We start from the raw sequence: 20,613 nt of genomic DNA, 5'->3' as shown, positions 1-20,613 counted from the left end.
TTTGTTTTATGTGATGTCACTGACATGATATGTCATATTTGGCTTGTTTACAAAAGCTGATGTATGGATGCTTTAAAGTTTATTACTTTAGCTTTATGCATCACTTTGTTTCTAAACTGAATGATAGGTCTGGATTTACATTGTTTATGTTCGTGACTGTCAAAATAAGAGCCTTTTGTGGCAAGAGGAGCACAGGTGTTGATGATTGGGGTGCAGCTTACTAATGAAGCATATTGAGTAAATTAATATCACTAATGTCTTTTAAAGTTCGTATTTATATATTCTAAGCAAACTGCAGTGTTAAAATACACTTATTATTATTTTCTTCTTTTATTATTTTAACTTTATTTTGAATCCACATGTTCAGGGAGGGCGTTTGTTCTCCCCTTTCAGGCGCCAAAGGGGAGCAGAGCAGAGCAGAGCAGAGCAGAGCAGAGCAGAGTGCCCTCACTGGCTGCACAGCTGCAGGAATCCGGATATGATGAAAATGTTTTAGACGCCACCGTCCTGCGTAAACTGCCGCCACTGCGCGTCGAAGGCGTCTCGAGGATTAATTGTTGATACTTTGTTTCCCTCTTCCAGCGTCAAAAACATCTGGACAGAGAAACAGAGCGACACGACGCAAAAAGTTACGGAGAAAGTTTGTTGGAGTTAACCCAGTTTTTCTTCTTCCACGCGTTTGTGTGGGGAAAAAAAAGAGAGAGAGGCTTGACGGAGTTGAAGGATGGGAGCAAGTCAGATTTGAAGGAAAGGGAGTTGTCATGTTTGAAAGGTAAGTTGTGCTTCATAAACAACATGTCCGCCATTCCTATAAATATACAGCGCATTTTATAAGAAAACATGAGAGCAAACAGGCAGCATGTGGAGTCATGGTTATGTTAAGATGAAAAAAAAACAGCTTTGGGGAAATTTCCACTACTGGAGCTCGACGTCAGTTTCAGTGTGAATAAGGAAGGCGACTTTCTGTAGTTGAGTAATGCGTTTTTGTTGTGTGTCTTCAAGCCTGTGCTGATGAGGAGACATTGGTCTCACTGAGTGAGTGCTGAGGAAAAGGGAGGAACCTCTTCTTCTTCTGCTGCGTGTTTTCCCCACAAAGACGACTGTCTCATGTCCAAGGAGACTGTCCTTCCTCCGGATGGGCCTGAAGGGCCAGGAAAGGGCCAAGGGCAAGAGACAAGTCCCCTACTGACAACCTCTCACGGTAAGGAAACACACACAGAGAGAACCAGGGCCATAAATGAATAACATTTAATTAAAAAGTGACATTTAGGGCATGAGAGGGCCCCAAAATGTCCCAGGGCAACATGTAGTTTATTTTTCAAAAGTCCTATATGTTGTGTCTGCCCTGGTTCACATCTTCCAGCCAGATGCTTGTGGCTAACACACCAAAGTGTGTGTAGAAATCCCATGTGTATACTTTTACAACTACAGATTACAGAAAATATGACCCTAATCTTATAATAATCTAAAGATTATTCAACTTCAATTTTACTTTCTATGTCTTATTGCAAGTAATGTGGCATTCACACTGAAGTGCTTCCTGAAGCTGGAATCAGTCTGGTGGAAGTGAAGACCCACTTTTTCCTTTGACCTTTATACATTTTCCACAGCATCAACACAACATCAGTAAACACGATGAAAAAGAAACTATGGGAGCTGAAAGTTCAGTTTTGTTTTCTTCTGTAAATAAAAGGAAAAAGTTGAAATATAAATACAAGTATTATAAAATGTCTGATGTGTGCCGAGCAGGGATGCTAGCAAACCAAAACCAGGAAGTATTTTAAGGCTGATCTGCAGTCAGCTAGCAATGTGGCTAAGTAGGTAGCATTTTAGGTGCACATGGTTAAACTTAATATAAGTAGTCAAACATACCTTCTTCCCACTTCTTCCCAGCACTGAATGCATGACTACATGCAGCTCTTTCTTGTGAATGTTTATAGAATGTTTTTTTTCCACCATGCTGCCAGTTCACTACTAATGAAACAGTGCTATAAATATCTGTGATATATTGCACAAAGAACTCATTTCGGTCCGACGGTCAAACATGACAGAAACAGCCTTAAAAAAATAAAAAGCAGAGAAAGCATTAACAGATTACTGCGTTTTTATCAGCCTGCTTGGGACAATCTCAGCCTTGTCTTTTTAAATTATATTCATGTGACTTTTAGTATACATCAGTATCTGCGCCCCAGTGTTAAGCCTTGATAATGTTTGTGCTTTTTTTTTTCCTCAATAAAGTCTGAAGAAACGCCCTGGTGACTATTAACAGCAACCACAGCCAATTATAGTTTTTAATTAACTTTCTAGTTGCCCCTAAGATTATCACATGTAAAATAAGCTTACCCCACAACCCCCTCATCCCCCCCCTTTTCATTTTTCTTCAAACAAGCAATGAACCGTTAACCATCCTATTTATACCAAGCATCATTATGGCACTGTCAAAAAATAGTAAAGTAGGACAAAGTAAGCAATCACTGGGGCTGCTGGATTGTGAATGGATTTTCGCTGGACCTTCAAAGGCACTCGCAGTCAGGACTAGATTTTCCCTCTCAAGGGACTGTGGATGTACTGAGAATAGGCCAATTTATTTCTAACTGTGATCACTAAATACTGCGATGCATCACACAGCACTGCTGCTAACACTGCTATCATACATCAGCTCCTTAGCTTGAGATGTGTGCCATATGTATCCACAGCGTTCCACTCCTCGCCATCCATCACCGCTCACAAACACAGGGTGTTGTAGCATCGCAACAAAACTTCTGTAAATGCGGTTGTTAGGTCTGCTCAATCTTCTTCACTCGTTTTTTTTTTCTTTAGGTTCAGGGCTTAAAGCTACAACACAGCGCTGAGAAACTCTTTAGTCCTGTGGTCTATGAGCAGACATCTGGAACCAAACCAGTGAATAAAGTCATTGTGGAAGGTTTATTTACTGAACAAAGCGGCAGTGTGCAACGAGCAAAGCAAGTTTTAAAGTCAAGAAGCCACAGCTCAGAGAGATGAGTGAAACTGTCTCTGTGCGCAGCTATCAGGCTGTGAGAATACTTTTTCCAATTTAGATGAATGCAGCCTTTATGGCAGTAAAAGAAGCTTGGCAGGTAGCGCACACCCAGGAGCACAAGGAGAGAAAATGAGATCCAGAGCTCTGGCAGGGCCTTTACCTGAACCGCCCCACTATGTTGTACAGTTTGCCAGTGGCCTGTTTTTTCTGGCAAAAATAGGCGCAGAGCGGCCTCCGCACCTCTCCAGCTGTCCCTGATATTTTGTCCCGTGTGGCTTACTCTCCAGTCAAAGTTTACATCTGCAGCACATGCTCATTTAGAACACTGTGATGGGATGACATTAAACCAAACAACCCAAAAGCAGGTTTTTCATCTTGTCACTCATGTCTAACTTTAAACTCTTGTCTCTCCCCCTAGATGCTTGCGACAGTGACTCATCAGGAAGAACGTCGTCTCCCAGGAGACCAGCCACTGAAGGACAAGGTCACGTGACAGAGGTGAAGCCTAATTATTGTGAACCCATAAGAAGTAAGTTTTAACAACATGGGAAACCTGTGGGTGGACAGCGGGACATCTATATGTTATTTTTTTAATGATAAACAACAATGAGCTGTTTATTTGTAGAGGGTAAAGACAATTAACATATATTTAGCCTGTATCATCACACGGTTGAAGTGTTTTTTAGCTATAATTACATCCTTTTTTAAGCACACTTAATCTCAACCTGTCAATCAATAGTTGCTGTTATGACAGTTGCACATGCATGAAGCAGCTGGCCAGTGAAAAACCCACTGTTTGCAATTAATAAAGGGTCAATCACAGGGTCTCCTGGCAAGTGAGTGGTGCAACATGCATGCTCACTTATTCTGCCATAATGACCAAAACTTGGCTCACATCTTCTTCCAAACTCTGAGCCCGATGTTTTTGAAAGGGAAATCCTGTTTGTGGTTCTGGCATTGGCTGACTTTGCACTCTAAATGAATCTTAGCCACAGTTTTTTTGTTTTACCCCTGTACCAAACATTTACCTATTGGAGCAGAATGGTGCCAGCTGCTGCAGGCATTTTCCTGTCTTTGGTATTCTTGTACTGCTCATTCCAATAATCAATCATACCAACCTGCACATGTTTTAGATTTTAAAGTGATGTTTGCCTTCTTTGCTGGCTCTTTATAATCATTTCTTTCTTGTGAAGTCCCCATTATACCTGAACAAATCACATAGTTTTATGCAAATGTAGTGCACAGCGAGGCTTTACAAAACAATTATTTGACATTGAACTGCGTGAGTTATTAGCAGGTCTAATTAAACCTAGATGCACTTTTGTTCTGTAATTGTGACTTGATACCAAGTAATGGATTGCAGGTCACAGAAATGAAAACTGGCTAAAGTCTTTTGTGCGTTTTATTGTTCTTAAGAAGAGTGAGATGTATCAGCGTAGGCTAATAGCAGCTGATTACTTCCATCTTTGTAAGTGGCTAACAATAAGATTTTCATTGACACCATTCTTGACAACAGTTCTTTGGTTTCTTGGTTGTTAACTTTTCCAGGGCGCCCTTTTTGGCATTATGCTTAATGGCTTGCCAGTGGCTTGTTTACTGAAGTAGCATGGAAAAGGAAAAAAAAAGATTTTCTGTCAAGAGGTCTTTCTAGCTTGGCAGGTGTATGGAGTATTGCACTTCTGGAGGGAGGCTTGCTTTCTTTCATCTCTGCAGATAAGCCCCTGTGACAACAGTTTTGCGTTGTAATTGATGTCACCCACCCCCTTCTGCAACATCCACACACAGGCTCTTTCTACTGCACACACACATAGACTGGTGAAGGAAATTTTAGAGCAGGGAAGATGTGCTATTTTGAGAGAACATGAACATAAAACAGTCATGTCGAATAAAGGCAAAACCCCAAGTTTCTGCTATTATACTCTTTGTGAAAGTTTTATGTACCTATGTCTGTTTGTGGTTAAATCAAAGTTGGATATTCATTTAGGGCAGCTTAAGTTAACCTATTTATGTCATGGAGCCTCGCTGTGGTTTTGTTTTTTGTTGAGGGGACCAATCTGCTCGCTGGCAGGGGTAATTGAGAGCCCTCTTCACCACAGAAACAGGAAATCAATAAGAAATCATCTGCCTGCCTACATCCCAGCCTCTAGCTGTTTTTTCCCCTCCTGCCCTCCCATTTTATAGCTTGTGGACGGCGACTCTTCACAGCAAGAGGAAGCCAATTGTAATGTTGTCATAACAGCAGAGATCCTATTTCAGCAACGATAACATTGTTTTGACAAGTTGTCCGTTTAATCAGTGGGTTTCCTGAACATAAATATGGCATCAGGTAAAAAGTTTTGCATTCTGCTGCACAAATTAATTGCTGAGCGTGAACCTAAAAGCTGAAATAAACCGTAATGGAGTGGTGTTGTATAACTTAGTTAGAATAGAGGTTGTCGACCACATAGGCTTGTTGGACCCAAAAAAAGTATAAATGTGCCCTTCCTGTAAGGCCTTTGTCAGTGAACGGTTCCTCTGTGGCTCTGCCATCCTGTGGGAGGAGGGAGAATCTTGTGGGGGAGACAGACATTCCTCAAGAGACCGTTCTGGGTTTTCAAGCAGCTGATATCTCCTGCAAACAGGGCCTTGCCTCTCCAGCCCCGGCCTCGAAATAAATTGCTACCACCCAGCACCAGTTTTAGTTTAATCATCACATTATTCACCAGATTGTCAAATACTTTTTTTAATGCTTCTTCTGCGGTTGATAAAGATGACCTTACTAGCTGCCAAAGAACAGGTCTGTGTGTTTTTATCTCAGGGATATTCTGTAGTGCGAAAGGAAGGTCAAATAACATGACCGGCCTTTGTGTGAATCTCTGATTCGGCTTTTTAGTGGCACAACTTCAAGGTTATTAGCTATGTGAAGAGTTGACCTTTTGGAAGTGAATTTTGTGACCCCTAATAATGCAGTAAAAGGGATTGTTTAATGGCAGGGTGTCACATATTTTCACCTGATTCAACAGTGAAGATTTATATACAAAATTCTAAAGTTTTGGGCACTAGGCTGCTGGTCCAAGTGCTTCTTCATCATCAGCACTGCCCCAGTGTTGATTCAACATTCTGGGACTTCGCACCTGGCCTTGCGTGTCTTCGAAAGTGCCTCAAGTGCTTAAAAACTTTTTAACCTCATGTCAGTTTTTCTTTCCCCCAGCCTGTGTTTTTTTCAACTATAGGAACTGCACAGTGATTGTTGTTATGCAAGATTCATATCTTTATTGTAATCCTCCGAGCCCTGTCTCTGCAGAAATAATGTGTCTAAAGCATAGACCTATTATAAACTGAACCGTAATTTTCAAGTGATTACTTACCAGTGGGTCATGGAATCAAAAACTGTATAAATAGGGTGAAATGCTAGTGTAGGGGTTGATTAAAATGGCCATTGTAATTCTACCTCTGTTGTAATTATTTTCTCATTGTCTTGGTGCAGATAGATTTCATATGGGAAATTTCAAGTATGTTAATTAGCATATTTTACCCAAAGTGCCCGACACTATTCACTGTTAATTTTTTTTTTTTGAAGATATTCAAAATACTTGAGCCAAATGATTAGATATGCATACCTCAATTCATGGACTGCAGTCTCTTAAGTGCACATTAGATACAACGCAACATATATGGGTTTTGATTGTAGGGGAAGATTGTATTTTTTTTATTTTTTTATTTTTTTTCCCCTATAATTAACAAAAGACAGAGAGAAATCTTTCAGAGCCGCTTTAATACCAACTGACCTTTTTGTCTGAATTGTTCTTGTGCAGCATATACACTAATGTTCTAGCCTTAATATAAAAGCAATATGGCAGGTTAAAAATACATATGTAAAAAAAAACACACACATTATCAGCCATATGTAATGATTTTAAATATTTAATATTGTCATTACATCTAACTGCTTTTTAGACATGTGTTGGCTAACAAATCAAGTCGGTGTTTCACGTATGTATTATAATATTATGCAATGAAGTATGGTTGTTATAATATCATTCTTGTCTACGTAAGGCAGGTGGGCTCATGTTTACCTCCTCCCTAACTAGAACCACAAGTGATGGTGTCACTCCCTTTCATGAGCCACTCACATAAGGGGCGGGGAAGGGGGTGATTTAAAAAAAAAAAGCAGCTAGTTCAAATGAGAGCAGCACAGAGGGGATTACTTGGCCCCTAACAGGGTTTTGGCTCCAACATTAAGGTTAAAACCCTTTTCTATTACTGAGATCTCTGCTGATGTTGCCCTCGCTAGCCCTGAACCCCTCGAGCTTCCAACTCCTTGCCCCCTTCGTGTTTGCAGGTTCACTGACTCTCTGCTAGGTCATTCAGCCCCCCCACCCCCTGATCAGCGGAGGGTGACCAGGGACTGGGGGCTGGCTCCCATCCAGACGTGCAGACAGTCACAGCTGACACAACCACCAACACCCACCACCACCTCCACCTCTCTTTCAGGCTAGAGCTAAAATCGATACAGGCGTCTCTGTGTTTTAAAAGCCACTCAGAGGCAGACGAGCACCTCTGTCCCAAAGGCTGATCTCTCAGCTTAAGGCCTTGATTGGCATCCCGAAGATGCGAGGCGCTGACCCACAGCTGTCCCATTAGCAGAGGGTTAATGCTGAGATTGATACTGAGCAAATAAAGGAACTTGGTGTGGGGGTATTTTGATAGACTGTCGATCCCCCCTCTGACCCGGAGACAGACCTCAGCTGTATTTTGCCTTTTAGGCCTCAGTGGCTCTGCTGGCACATTCTCATTGTTGCTATTTTAATATTGGCCATGTCAGTAGATCTTCCATAGATGCTGTGTTTGCTGTGCGGGTGGCTCCATGCCTGCTGCTTTGCATCCCTTTTTTTTGTGCGCATGTGCATGTCTGCGCGCCTGCCGTTGAATTTCAAACATGTGAGCTTCCTGTGGAACTTCTACTTCAGCTAGAAGATTTTGAAGCCGGTGGAATATTTGAGTCATCGATGTAACTGAAACTGAAAATACCTCCTTTCCCCTCCTTCCCAGTTTCTTCCCCTCCTGTTCACTCCAGCTCTGTTGCACCCATTTTTTTTCTTTTTTTTGTTTTGAGTCGTATGTGAGGAGAGGGTGGAGCATGTTTTTTGGAGTATGAAGCCTGGCAGCTCCCTCAGGCCTCCTCTGAGTCACGTCATAATTGATCTTTCTAGAAATTGCGGTAGCTAGCAGTGTAAAGTCTAAATCTGTGCAAGATGTGCTGCACTTTTTAAAGACACTGCAGTTGTGCATTCAGCTGTCTCTACACTACACTCGGAAACAGATGAGGGAGAAATAAAAGCTTAATGCAGAGACTCGTACAAATTCATCTCAGAAATGAGGTGAGGTAGAGAGCACGGTACCGTTTAGTGTCTCTCACAGCTGTAAGGTTTTAAGCACTCCTTGCTCCTGCTACATGAGAGGCGCTCAAATTAGCACCATGCCAAATTCCACACAACAGTGGAGGGCAGAAACTTCTGTGGCCGGAGCTGGGGAGGGGGGCAGTGGGTGCACCCAGTGTAAATGACTTCCCCTCAACATGACTCATGTAAGAGAAGATGGCATCATATTTGGAGGTTTGAAGGTTTGGATAGCAGTCAAACATACTAGTCTGGGAACTTAATTTGTTTTAAAAATCAAAGATAATTGACCCCACCTCACCACTGTCACCACCCCCTCTCACACCTTGCAGGCTGAGAGGTTCAGGTAGTCAAATCAAGCTCACGTCTTTCAAGATGCCATTGCTGCTGTAAAATGTAATTAAGCAGAACAAGGTCCAAGGGGGGTTATTTTTTTCCACTTAATCAGCAGCAAAATTTGAAATTAATAAATCCCTGACACCCCGCTTCCCTTTTTGTTGGGTCCAGGCAGCTGCGGTGTCACTTCCCCTTCCGTAAGGTTTAAATGACTGTCACTGAGAATTAAAAAAAAAAAAGCGTGTGACCACTGAGAACCAGCTGAGCAACACGACTGTGATGGAGAAAAACACACAAAGATGTGATGCTTCCCGTTAAAATGAGATGCTACGCTGTATGATCAGCCTTGACAGGTGAAGACAGTTAATAGAGTTCTGTGGCGGGTTACCGCCACACACACACATGCATACCGCCACACACACACATGTCACTTTTGCTGATGAGGATCCAATATCAGAGCAGGTAATTTAGCTTTCTTCAGCAGTCATCGCCATCATCTGCACACCCATCATCATCACCATATTATCTTGGATAAATACAAAACATTGTGTGCATGTGTATGAACTGACAGGGCCAGGATTGCTCTGTGATGTCCAGAGTCACTTTTTTTTGCACATCTGTTAGAACAAGTGACATTTCTGTTAGCCTGTGTCAGCTTGCCGTCCACTCTGTGTAAACGCACTGATTTGCACCCACATCCCTACAGGACTCTTAATTTTCTATGCAAATCTACTTCTCAGTCTGCACTGCTGATATCAGCGTTGTATTGATCCAAACTACACGGTGATTATGTTTGTTGTGCTTTTGATGCGACACTTGGATGTTGATCCTTGTGACATTTCCAACTTGTCCTTCCAGACAATAAAGGAAGTCCTTGTCCAGGGGTTTAGAAGGTCAAACAGTAAACGAGGCTTTGATATGCCCAAGGAAAATTTCAATCAGAGCCCTTTTGTAATAACATTCATTGTACTATTTTTTTTCTCTGTATGTCCCTCTCACGCTCTCTGCAGTATAATTCCCCTGGTTTTGCGTCTATAAATATGGACAGGGAAGATGTATAATTTCTAATGAGAAAATATATCCCTTTGGATTGAAAGGCAGGGGCTGTTCCACACTCTGCTGTTTGTTAGGAGGAGAGATGATACCTCAGGCTGTTTTGGCAGAGAGACGGAGGGGAGGGGGTGGTGGTAGTAAGAGGAGTCTGGCTAGGTCATTGCACATTTACAAATTAGCATTTCAATCATGCAGGTACATGGCCAGCCGAGCAGAAAATATACATGTTTTTCTAATACAAGGCACAAAAAGATAAACAAAACGCCGGCCGTGTTAGCGGAACGAGCGTCTCAGAGCTAACTGTGTGTTCTGCCTTTTTCTCTTTGGGGCTCATAACTTGAAAATGAAAGGTGCCTCTTCTGCTCACATATTCCATTCAGTGTTAACTCACAAACTCATAGCATTGTGTAATAACGGCTATTAGGAGATGAATACAAGATCTGGATTGTGGTGTTTATTTGGTGTGAATGATGTGACATTTGAATAACTGTATGCTCTCTATGATGGGCATTCTAATAAGCCTGGGCAAACACCTTTCGTCTCTCCTCTCCCTGTTTCCTTCTGTCTCAGGGGCATTAATATTAAAAAGGACTGAGCTTTAGAAACACTGCGCCCGTGTGATTGCTCTATCCACTCTATGCCTTACCTGCGACTCTCTCCATGTAGTTGTGTGCAAATGAGAATCTCCATATTGCCCTGTTTGACCTTTGTGTTATATTTTCATGTTCTTGACTATTTTAGAATTCTTGTTTATACAGCTTTGTTTCAGTTGACATGCATGCATGCATATTCTTCTTGGTAGGTCTAAGTGTGTGCATGCATATGTGTGTGTATGTGTGAGACGGATCCTGTAGGCCTGTATATATTATATACTCCACCTCTCCCTTCTCCTGCTTCTTGTCTTTTGGGTGCAATTTCCAGTTCCCTCCTGTAGGACCTATTTTCTGTGACAAAAATGGAGGTGTTTATATACTCAGTTTTACATACAGAGCGATCCCCCACACAGCTCCGGTGCAACTCCGGCTCTCTCCAGCGGCACTCCGGCGCTTGGTCCCTGTGTGGCGCAGCCACTGAAGACTCAGTGACAAATGGCAATTATATTTGTGTGTTCTTCATGAATCCATCAAACACTGGCCTTTTAAAAATGCTCCCCAGATATTTGAGGCTGTCAGCTACTAGTAGCTGGGACCAAATTGGGATGCTGCTTAGACAGTCAAGAACCACTCACCCCCTAGTTTCCCCTGTGATGTGTGTGACAGCGTGTGTAGGGGAATACCATGTTTTATTCAACTACAAATGTACACCCTCAACAGTTGTTGATGTGCTAGAAATAGGGCAGTTACAAGTCCAATTTGAAGCCTGTGTGTGTATGTGAGTCCAGTTCAAAACAGGGGGTTTAATGCAACATGTCAGGCTGTGTGCATCTGGTTATGTTAGGACACCTAGCCACTGCTTAAAAGCTCATGGTACAACTCGTATGTTTTCCCCAAACTGGCTGGGATTTGTTCGTATCACATTTTGCTGCTGGCTGTGTTTCCTGCTGTGCTATAGAGACAATATAGCAGAAGATGCGTCTGTGTTGCTCCGTCAGGATTTATTAGCAGGATCAGCTCGCATTTGCATAAATCAGTTTTATCCTCAGATGTGGATTCAGAATGTATTTTCACAAACTTCATTACCGCATTATGTTACCTTGAAATTATGAAGTCTAATCTTGTGTGAAGCCCACAGTAGAAAGTTGCACACGCCCTTCTAAAATGTCTATAATTTAGTGCAGTTCACAGTGTGAATTGCATGCACAGTAAAAGTTTTGGATGTACTGTATTAGCAGGCGTAGCACCATTCCAACAGAACTTACTGTATTTCTGCTTTTTCTCATTATCTCTTCATTTGTCTCACGGTGACTGTACAAGTCTGTCATTGCCATCTTTGACAGTATCATCATTATTATGATCAATGATTATGAATATTCCTCCATTGTGTGCATTAATCTTACTCACTATTTTCATCAGGATAAAAATAAAGACTGCCACGGTGTAAAGACTTTCCAAGAACCTGCCAGTTGAAGTGCACTACTCCTCTGACTCGAACCACTTTTTAGGGCTTTCTGCAGTGTGTCAGAAACCCAAGCCACCGCTTATGTACTCTGATTTTTACATCGTGGTTTCTTAATAACTATTTATACTTTGGCAAATTGAAAGCTTGACTTCCTCAGAAGGAAAGGCAATTATGCCTCCCAGTCTGCTTCGGCCTCTCTGTGCACGAGCGTTTGTGTGTGAGCGTCTATGTGGCTAGTTCACTTAACCTAAATGCGGAAAAATGACTGTTGTTATGCAAGATACTATGTGTGATGGATTTGTTAAGCACTCTGATCTTCTAGGAAAGAAGTTTGCTGTGGTGTATGGACTCCATAATGCTGTTTGTGTGTAAAAAAATTACTTTGGAAAAGTGATTGCTTACAGAGAGGGATTTTCACATTAAAGGAAGCTAGTGTGTATTTTTCCTATTGTACCATTCGTCTGCACTGATGCTCCTACTCTCAGTGACCCGATGTTCGACAATTAGAAGTTCCCGAAGGGTGAATGGGGGCTGTATTGTCAAGTCTAAAGCAAACAGAAAGTTGCTGTTGTCTCCACATTGAAAGAAAGTCTGAAAGTCCCCTTACGGACCACATGCTTAGGTGTTGGTGGTTGATGAGGAAAAAACACAGTGTACATGTATAAAAACAGCTGTCTGGGGTAACGCTGAAGAACAGCTACAGATGCAGCCTCCTCTGCGCCTCCTTGTTAGAAAGTCTCTCCACACATTGTCATGGGCAAGGCTTTGGTCTTGAAGAAGAAAAATCCATCAACCTGGCCTCAAATCACTGCATAATGAATTCCATCGTATGCAACCCAGTTGTCTAATTCAAATTGCATGAAATCCTGATCCCTAAAGTCTATATTTGTTTATAGAAGCAGCATGCAGAAGCCTGAATGAGGAGAAGGCAGAACCCAGTGTGTGTATTTAATTGCTTTGTTTTACATCCACATTCACGTCCGGCCTCTCCCAGGGTGATGTGTTGTTAAAAAGTGCAAGGCCCGGTTCCCACACTCTCTCCCTCTCTCTTGTTAACCATAATTGCACTTGTTGGTGAGCTGACAGCAAGAAAATAGAGATGGAAAGAAATTACCAGCATCATATTAAGTTGTGTGTTTGGAAAATTTGTTGATTTGTGGACAGCTGCAGCCTGATGAGCTGATGCTAGCTGTTAAATCAGGCTGGAGTCAAGTTTGGTTGTGAAGACACTTACATGTTCAATGTTCATGAAGGTGTTAAATAGAAAAAAAAATAAATGTGGTTCACACAGGCAAACTAAAAAAGAGATGAATAATTCACAATATCTGGCAGCGTGTGCACATGCACTGTGGCTCTGATGTGGAGGGAAGGTAACGGAGGAGTAACTCCCAGTAGAGCTGAATGTGCAGGTGTTCCTTTCAGTACAATGCCACCTCCTTTGCTCACTCACATCCTTTCCCCTTCTTTCTTATCAGACAGGTCGCTGTCTCCCTACTTTCTGCCGCTGTCACACATGCACTTAGAAAGACTAGTTGAGGCCATCTCTGAGCTTCCAAAGGAGAGGAGATCATTAGTGTTGCAGACAGCAGCCATTTTGTATATGTACACTATCACAGGGTGTCTTTTCTCTTTTACTCTATTAATCTCTCTGTATCATGCTGCCTTAACTCATAGAGGTACTGCACCCACAAACGTCTGCCTACAGCAGCAGCTTTTGTGTTCCTGTCACATTTTAGGTTCCGATGTCAGCCTGCTTCTTTGAGTTGAAATGTTTGCCATGTGATCGATATTACCGTGTTAGGAAGCGGTGGCACGATTTGCTGAGAATGATTTAGCTTAGAGTGCTGTGTCTCCATTACTTTGTAAGAACTGGATACAGAGAATAAAATTTGTGAAGTGCAGAGAGAGCAAAGTTCCTCCAGCTAAGCTGTTGTGAGGTAGAATGAATCTCTTCTATAAAAATAGGCATATTGCAAGTTATAAGTTGTTTTGAATGTGTTTTTTTGTTTTCAAGCAGTTTTATTTGGTTGTTTTATATTGAACACTTCATCAAACAGGAGTAAAAATCCTTCCCCATCTTCTTCCTACCAGCTCAACCTCAGTCTGATCCTAAGCCAGCAACCTCAGAGCCTGTCGAGGGAGACACTGCCAAGGACCAAAATGGCTTGCGCCATGGCAGCACTGGCACACCCATGCTGAGTAATGGCAGCGGAATCCACTCCGGTGTTGGCGGGTCCGAGGCCATGCGGACGTGCACCTGTGGTGCCAACATCAGTTCGGCGAGCGCTACAGGTGCGTCAGGCCCTGGCACCAGAGCAGTGGCTCCTATGACAGAGCAGCCCAGGAAGCAGCTGCCCACACCCGTGTCTCAGAGGATGCAGAGGAAATTGAGGTCCAGCTTGTCGGTCAACAGCGACAGCAGCCGACGCAGCAAAGGCAGTTCCACAGGCTCGCAGAAGCCTCCATTACCAGAAGGTAAGTCTCCACACACACACACACACACACACACACACACACACACGGTAATCAGTAGAGTGCATAAAGACTAATGAATTAATACTAACACATGCTGGCATGCTTCTGTGTCTGCATCCCATCTGCATTTCATCTGTAGTATGACTGGCTACATATAAAATTAATTTATGGTAAACAAATCCAGTTTATCATAATAAGTAATGCTTTAGTGACCTTATAAAATAGTCAGACCAGAAAAGAGGCAAATACTCCTGATCTCTCACCACAGAGTGACCACCTTCACACAAAGTGGTTGTATTCGTAGGAGTTGCTCATGAATTAAAACCTTATAAGATATTGATAATAAATTCTTACCTTCTCTCACCTTTTAATGATGGCAGTGCATGACCTCCCATATTTATCACTCCCGTCAAGCAAATGCCATCTTACCCTGCCCCTGTGGCTTTTATTTTCTTTAACAACAAGTCAGAGGGTCCGTTTGCCATGCAGGGAAGCCATCACTTTGTCAGGTGCAAGGCTGAGGTGAGTCCAGTAATGAAGGTTGTTGGCCGGTCCTTTTCCATCGGGGAGATAGGTGTGACCGTCTAACAAGGCCTGAGAGCACGGGGTGCCTATTAAAAGTCGTGACCAGCCTTCTTCGGGCCCCTCACGGCCCCTCACACCTCTCCGGGCCCTTTTTGGCTCTTCCTACATCCCGTCAGCACCACCCTGGCCCTCATTAACAGGGCCCCCTCGGCGCCCTCCTCCAGCTACTGTAGTCTGTAGCTGTGTGGGGGTGTGTGTGTATTTGCAGGGTTTGCATGTGTCTCTTATCCATACAACAGATTTCTTTTAAGTAGATTGGCCATTCCTCTTCATTCATCCGACCCAAGGCCTTTGCTGTTGTCTTTTTATGTGGGCCTTTGCTCCAAGGTGAGGATAGAGAATAAGATGTGATTTTAGGTGTTTGTAAAAAATTCACAATGCTCCGGTTGAGATATAAGTTTAAATGAAAGAGAAAAGTGGGCAGTCAGATCTTTATTTGATGATGCTTTTCTTGAAATATGCATCAGATCGAAATACACACGAACAAAACAAGAAGGCACCTCGCGGGTAGAGGTGGGATGCATTCACTAGAGATATTTCAGACACATCATGTTTTCAACATCTTAATTGGTAAAGAACAGAAGAGAGAGACAGAGAGAGAGAGAAGGTGCAAGAAAATACAACAGCTGCTCAACAAGTCTCATTATGTCTTTAGTGTTGCTTATTTGCAGACGCGAGGGCTCTCAGAATCAATATGTTCGCTCTCAACTATTTATTTCCCCCCGGAAAACAGCCAAGCTGTTGTGTTTGAATGTTTACACGGATTAACATAATCTGTTTGCCTGTGAAATTAGCCTCCTAAACAGCCCCCAGAACACAGGAAATAAAAGGCGTAAGCTAGCAGGAGCTAGCTCTGGGGATTCTGTTGCTCTCTGTGATTCTTGGCACACGCCTTTGGCACCGTAGCCAATCTGTGATAACACCGCAGCTTCTGAGGAGTCATTTACCACACTGCTTTTGTTCAGCAGGGTGGGTTGTCTCCACTTTTGTCATATTTTTTTTGTTGTTGTTAATTGTGTGTAATCAGTTAAAGTCTTCAAGCTGCTTTAGCCTCATTTAGAGATTTTATTCTAAGGCCTTGAGCGCAGTATTAAGCCCTTTGTGTTGGCGTGTAAGCTCGCTCCAGCTTTTGACTTTTCATACATTATAAACAGACCTGCTTTACGTGCATGTGGTGGACCTTCTCTATCCAGCCCACATCCTCTGCCCTCTTTACCCGTGTGTGCCTTCTGTGCATCCCCATGGCCACCAAGGCATTGTCTGATCAATCTCTTGCCCTCTCTCTCTCTTTTATCTTTGACTGTCTAGCCATCTCTGCCCTCGCTCTCCCTCTTTGTGAGTTTGAATGTTTTGCACAGCTTGCTGCTCTGAGGCCCATCCAGCTTGTTTTGTGTCATGCCGCTCCCCTTTTTTTGATGTTAGCTTTCCAGATGTCTCAAACTATTTCCTCAAGAGGCGCCGGACGCTGTTTTTTTGGCCCTGCAAACTCTGGGCTTCATGTGCGCTCGCTGACATTAAACAGGAGCATTGTCAATGTATGCTGCTCTGTCTGTCTGTTGCTTGGTTTCACTCTGCCTTTCTGTCTGTCTCCCTCTGTTTTCATGGAGATGTGCCTTGCGTCCAGCTCTCTTGTGTACAGTATACGACCCCCCCCCCCCCCCTTCCCTTCCTCTTCTCCTTGCTGGCTTCTGTAAGATCCAGACTAATCGCTGGTGTTGAATTATACATCCAAGTGAATAGCTGAGATGGCTGGCCACTGCTTAATGCCTATGTACTGTTTGTCTTACACTCACAGTCTGCTGGTACATTCTGAATGCTGGCATGGCTATACCCTCTGGGTCCTTCAGAGTTTGTTAGGATGAACTTTGAGGTTTTGTGCATGAAGCTGTGGCCGGGCAGTGTTTATCTCTCTCTCTGGCACTTTGTAGCGCTGTGATGGTAGCACACTACAGTGGATGCTAGTATAGAATGTGGTATGAGAAACCCCATTGACAGTGAAGGGTTTATTCTCATGCATCTTCCATCACTGCCTGTGTTATGGCCTCAGATAAGGATAATAAGATGCATTCAAACTTCAGGCACCATCACAGACACACACACACACACACGTACGCATGTGCTTGCTCGTTTCATGTTCCCTCCGCTATCTTGTTTGTATCGCAGTCAGCTTCTGGTCAGCTCCACAGCCCTTAGCACTGCAAAATTAGAAAAAAAAAATCGCCTCTACTTTGATTAATCAAACATGAGCATTCAGCGGCCCTCAGCTTGCCTTCCGCCCTCTACTCTCCTCTTCTTTGCTCTCCCTCTAACCCAATCAGTAACAGCCCCCTCTGACAGCTCAAGATGGGCTGATGAAAGTTATGCAAATGCTCCCTGTTTGTAATGCTATTTTTCTGCATCCATCCACATCATGTCTTTTTAACACTCCAAAGCAGTGGCACCTCTGTGGCCTTGGTTCAAAAGGAGACAGCTGCAAGGAGTGTATGTCAGGCACACTTACTAAAGGAGTGTGGTTCAGTGACTTGGATACACCAAGCTGAAGTTCTGCATCGGGGAAGCTTAATTAAGGATAGCATAAATTGTATGCATTCATCTCTTATTTAAGAGTTTTATTTCAAATAAAAAGGTAATTTCTGTTCATGAAAACACCATCTTGCTCCAGCTACTTCTCTACCTGTACCTCACTGCTGCTCTTAGCCCTTATCCAGCCACACCTAACCTTATGTTTGTCCTTTTTCATTGATTAATTTTAATGAAGCATGTATCTAATTCAGCCATTCTGAACCGGATTCAGGGTGGCTAATGGACAAATTAGTAACTTAAAGGGAAACGGTCGATTGCTGCACAACAATAAGCTGAAACTTGCCACCAGCCACATCAAGAGGGTCTGCAAGGAGGTTAAATGTTAATCAGAGGTGTGAGCCTTTCCAGCATTAATTCACCTGTTTGCCAGGGAGAGACTCTTGGACTCTTTGCTAATCATCTTTGTTTGATCAACCTAGCAGTTTGCATGATAATGCCACAATTATTTAACACTCCGTTAATCAAAACTACAGGAGAGGAATTCATTTCTTTGAATTTTTCTTATTTCCTTGAGCCCCCCTGCCTAGTTAGCCATCACCTTTTTGCCACACGCTTACTCCGCTCCAGCTGTCAGCCTGCTGAACATGCATCACTCACTAACTCGCTGCGCTGCTTTTCCACTAATTTTCACTGAAGAATAAGAAATCTAGTTTTTATTTATGTGCTTTATACGCGTGTTTTAATTGATTTAACTTTATTGACTGTCACCTCACAACTTGTCACCCTGTCCGGTGGACCCAGACTGCTGCGTTCACTGCATCTTGGCCTGCCTATTCTGCGAGTTCCTGACGCTTTGCAACATGGTGGTGGCCCAGGCCTCGTGCGGAGCATGCACGTCGGAGGCTTGCTGTTGCTGCTGCTGCACCGACGACCTGGGCGATGACTGCAACTGCCCGTGTGACATGGACTGTGGCATCATGGATGCCTGCTGCGAGTCTTCCGATTGCCTGGAAATCTGCATGGAGTGCTGCGGCATCTGCTTCCCCACATAGGAAGGCCTGACCAAGGCGTCTCTGCTGGGGATAAGTGGACCCTGAATGAAAACACAGAAGGAAACTGCTGCTGCTGTTCATTTTGGATGCAGTGGCAGACAGGGAAAGTGCATGCGTGTGTGTGTGTATGTTTGTATAATGACTGGCATATGTGTTTGTGGAGGTCCTTTGTTTTCCCTGTCTTCTCCGTATGTGTGAAGTGGTTGTGTAAAGCATGCTTTGAAAGATGTATTTTGACACTGGGCTTCTCCATCAAATCAGCTCAGTGTGGGCTACAAGTAACTCCAGATAGATGAACATGTCAGTTAAAACTTCAGAGTATTGTTAGTATTCTATCATTTATGGAAATGTAGTATCACAGTTTTTGTTACATCAGGAATGCTGTCTAGTTGTCTTCCCTCTATTTAGTCACTTTAGGGACGAATATACAAAACGATGCCGACTTTATTTTCAGTCTTTATTTTATGTTCAAAAACTTGGTTACAGTCACAGTACTGTACAACACTGTAAAATGTTTCTGTGATGGATCATACATTCTTAATTTTATACTGTAATTTTGCAACACACTTCCATTTAGACATATCTACTGTAGCACTGTAGAACAGTGGAAACTGGCGAAATGTCACAGGTGAAATCACATGTATATCTGCTAATTTCTGACACTAAAGGCAATTTTTTTAACTTAAATTGACATTTTACAGGAAAAAAGCTGCAAAAATTGTTGATAAGCTCATAATTGTGCTGGAATTTAATGTTACACTAAAGAAAAGTCATCTCACATATCCTGATCAGCAAGTATTTTTGAAGTATTGGGTTTACTGGAAATACAGTGCAGATATTAATATTTCTGCATTAAGATGGTCAAATTGTACAGCCTGTGTCTTCATTTCTGTGAGTGTCCTCCATAGCCATCAATGATTAGCTGCATTTAGTGCAAGTCTTTGTGATGCTGTTTCACACAGATGCCGTGGACTTGTTGAACTGCACTCTGTTCACCAGGGCTGTGATAAGGAATTAAAAAATTGTGACCCTTGTCGCCACATAAGCGGCTTTTGGGTATCAAGCCCACAGTGACTCACAATACAAAAAAGGAATCACAAGCTGTCATGTTGAAATGGTAAACTAATGCAGGGTAAAGGCAGTTTTCTTCTCCTTTTTTTCTGTTCCTTAATTCTGTGTATCTCAAGATGAGTTTATGGTGAATCACCAGCGGAGTCATTTTCATGTCTTGGAGATCCGCTTTGATGTTGTTTAAGTGATGATGCTTAATGCTGGCCCTCATTAGCACTGCTTACTAAATGGTAACAAAAAGTGTCCCTTCCTAACGCCATCAGAGATAATGTGCTGTCGTGTATCGACTCGTCCTAATGGTGCACTGTTACGTGCATAATAAGGAGGCCGGATAGGCACCTCTTCGGCAGATAATGTGCAGAACCTCATTTTTGTGTTCATGATCAACTCAAACCACAAGTTTGATACGGGCTGAGTGTCAAGGAAACACTACATAGATAATGTGAAGAATTTATGGAAAAGAAAAACCGATATATTCTTACAGTATTCCTTGTTTATGCTGTGCCTTACACTTGACCCTTCTTATTTTCATCTTCATTGCTTAACTTGGAGTTCATAGCTCTTTGTATTAGTTTTGTATATTATAGTAAATCTGAAAGAACAGTTTTTTTTAAATAAAACTTTACCAAAAATAGCAGTGGTTTTGCACTTTTGTCTTGATTATAAGATTATAAACGGTATAAATTCTACAGATATGCATACTGTTTTTGGAAGTTTGTGAACTTTTTGTAATTTTCTATAATTCTGCATAAATATGACCCAAAACATTATTTTATTTGATTTCCTGACAGTGGAACCTAATTAAACAAATGAAACAGGAATATTTCACATTGTCATGTGTTCATTCAGGAAAATGATCCATCAGTTCAATCTTCACAACATGTGTTTGTTGAAGTGTATAATGACATAATCAAACGACAGTTGTGAGGACTCCATACAAACAGTTGTTACAGAACCATCTCTAAAGAGTTTGGACTCAACAAATCTACAGACATAAGCCCAAATTCAAGTCCATTGTTACACTCCCCAGGAGTGATCTAGCAACAAAGTATACTCCAACACCTCATGTAATAGGCTGCAA

General features: G+C 42.4%; 1 protein-coding gene across 1 annotated transcript; it reads left to right on the top strand.

Annotated features, from left to right (window-relative positions):
- Positions 1–446: 446 nt before the first annotated feature.
- On the top strand, positions 447–20,286 carry mdfic (MyoD family inhibitor domain containing). Its single transcript, XM_028399575.1, has 5 exons — positions 447–772; positions 1,003–1,201; positions 3,420–3,530; positions 13,918–14,301; positions 18,211–20,286. Exons 2-5 carry the CDS (start codon positions 1,108–1,110, stop codon positions 18,459–18,461), a joined length of 840 nt encoding a protein of 279 aa, XP_028255376.1. The 5' UTR covers positions 447–772; positions 1,003–1,107; the 3' UTR covers positions 18,462–20,286.
- The last annotated feature ends 327 nt before the right edge of the window (positions 20,287–20,613 follow it).

This window comes from Parambassis ranga, chromosome 2 (genome assembly GCF_900634625.1).
Source record: "Parambassis ranga chromosome 2, fParRan2.1, whole genome shotgun sequence".
Lineage (NCBI taxonomy): Eukaryota > Metazoa > Chordata > Actinopteri > Ambassidae > Parambassis > Parambassis ranga.
This window is presented reverse-complemented; position numbering and strand designations above follow the sequence as displayed.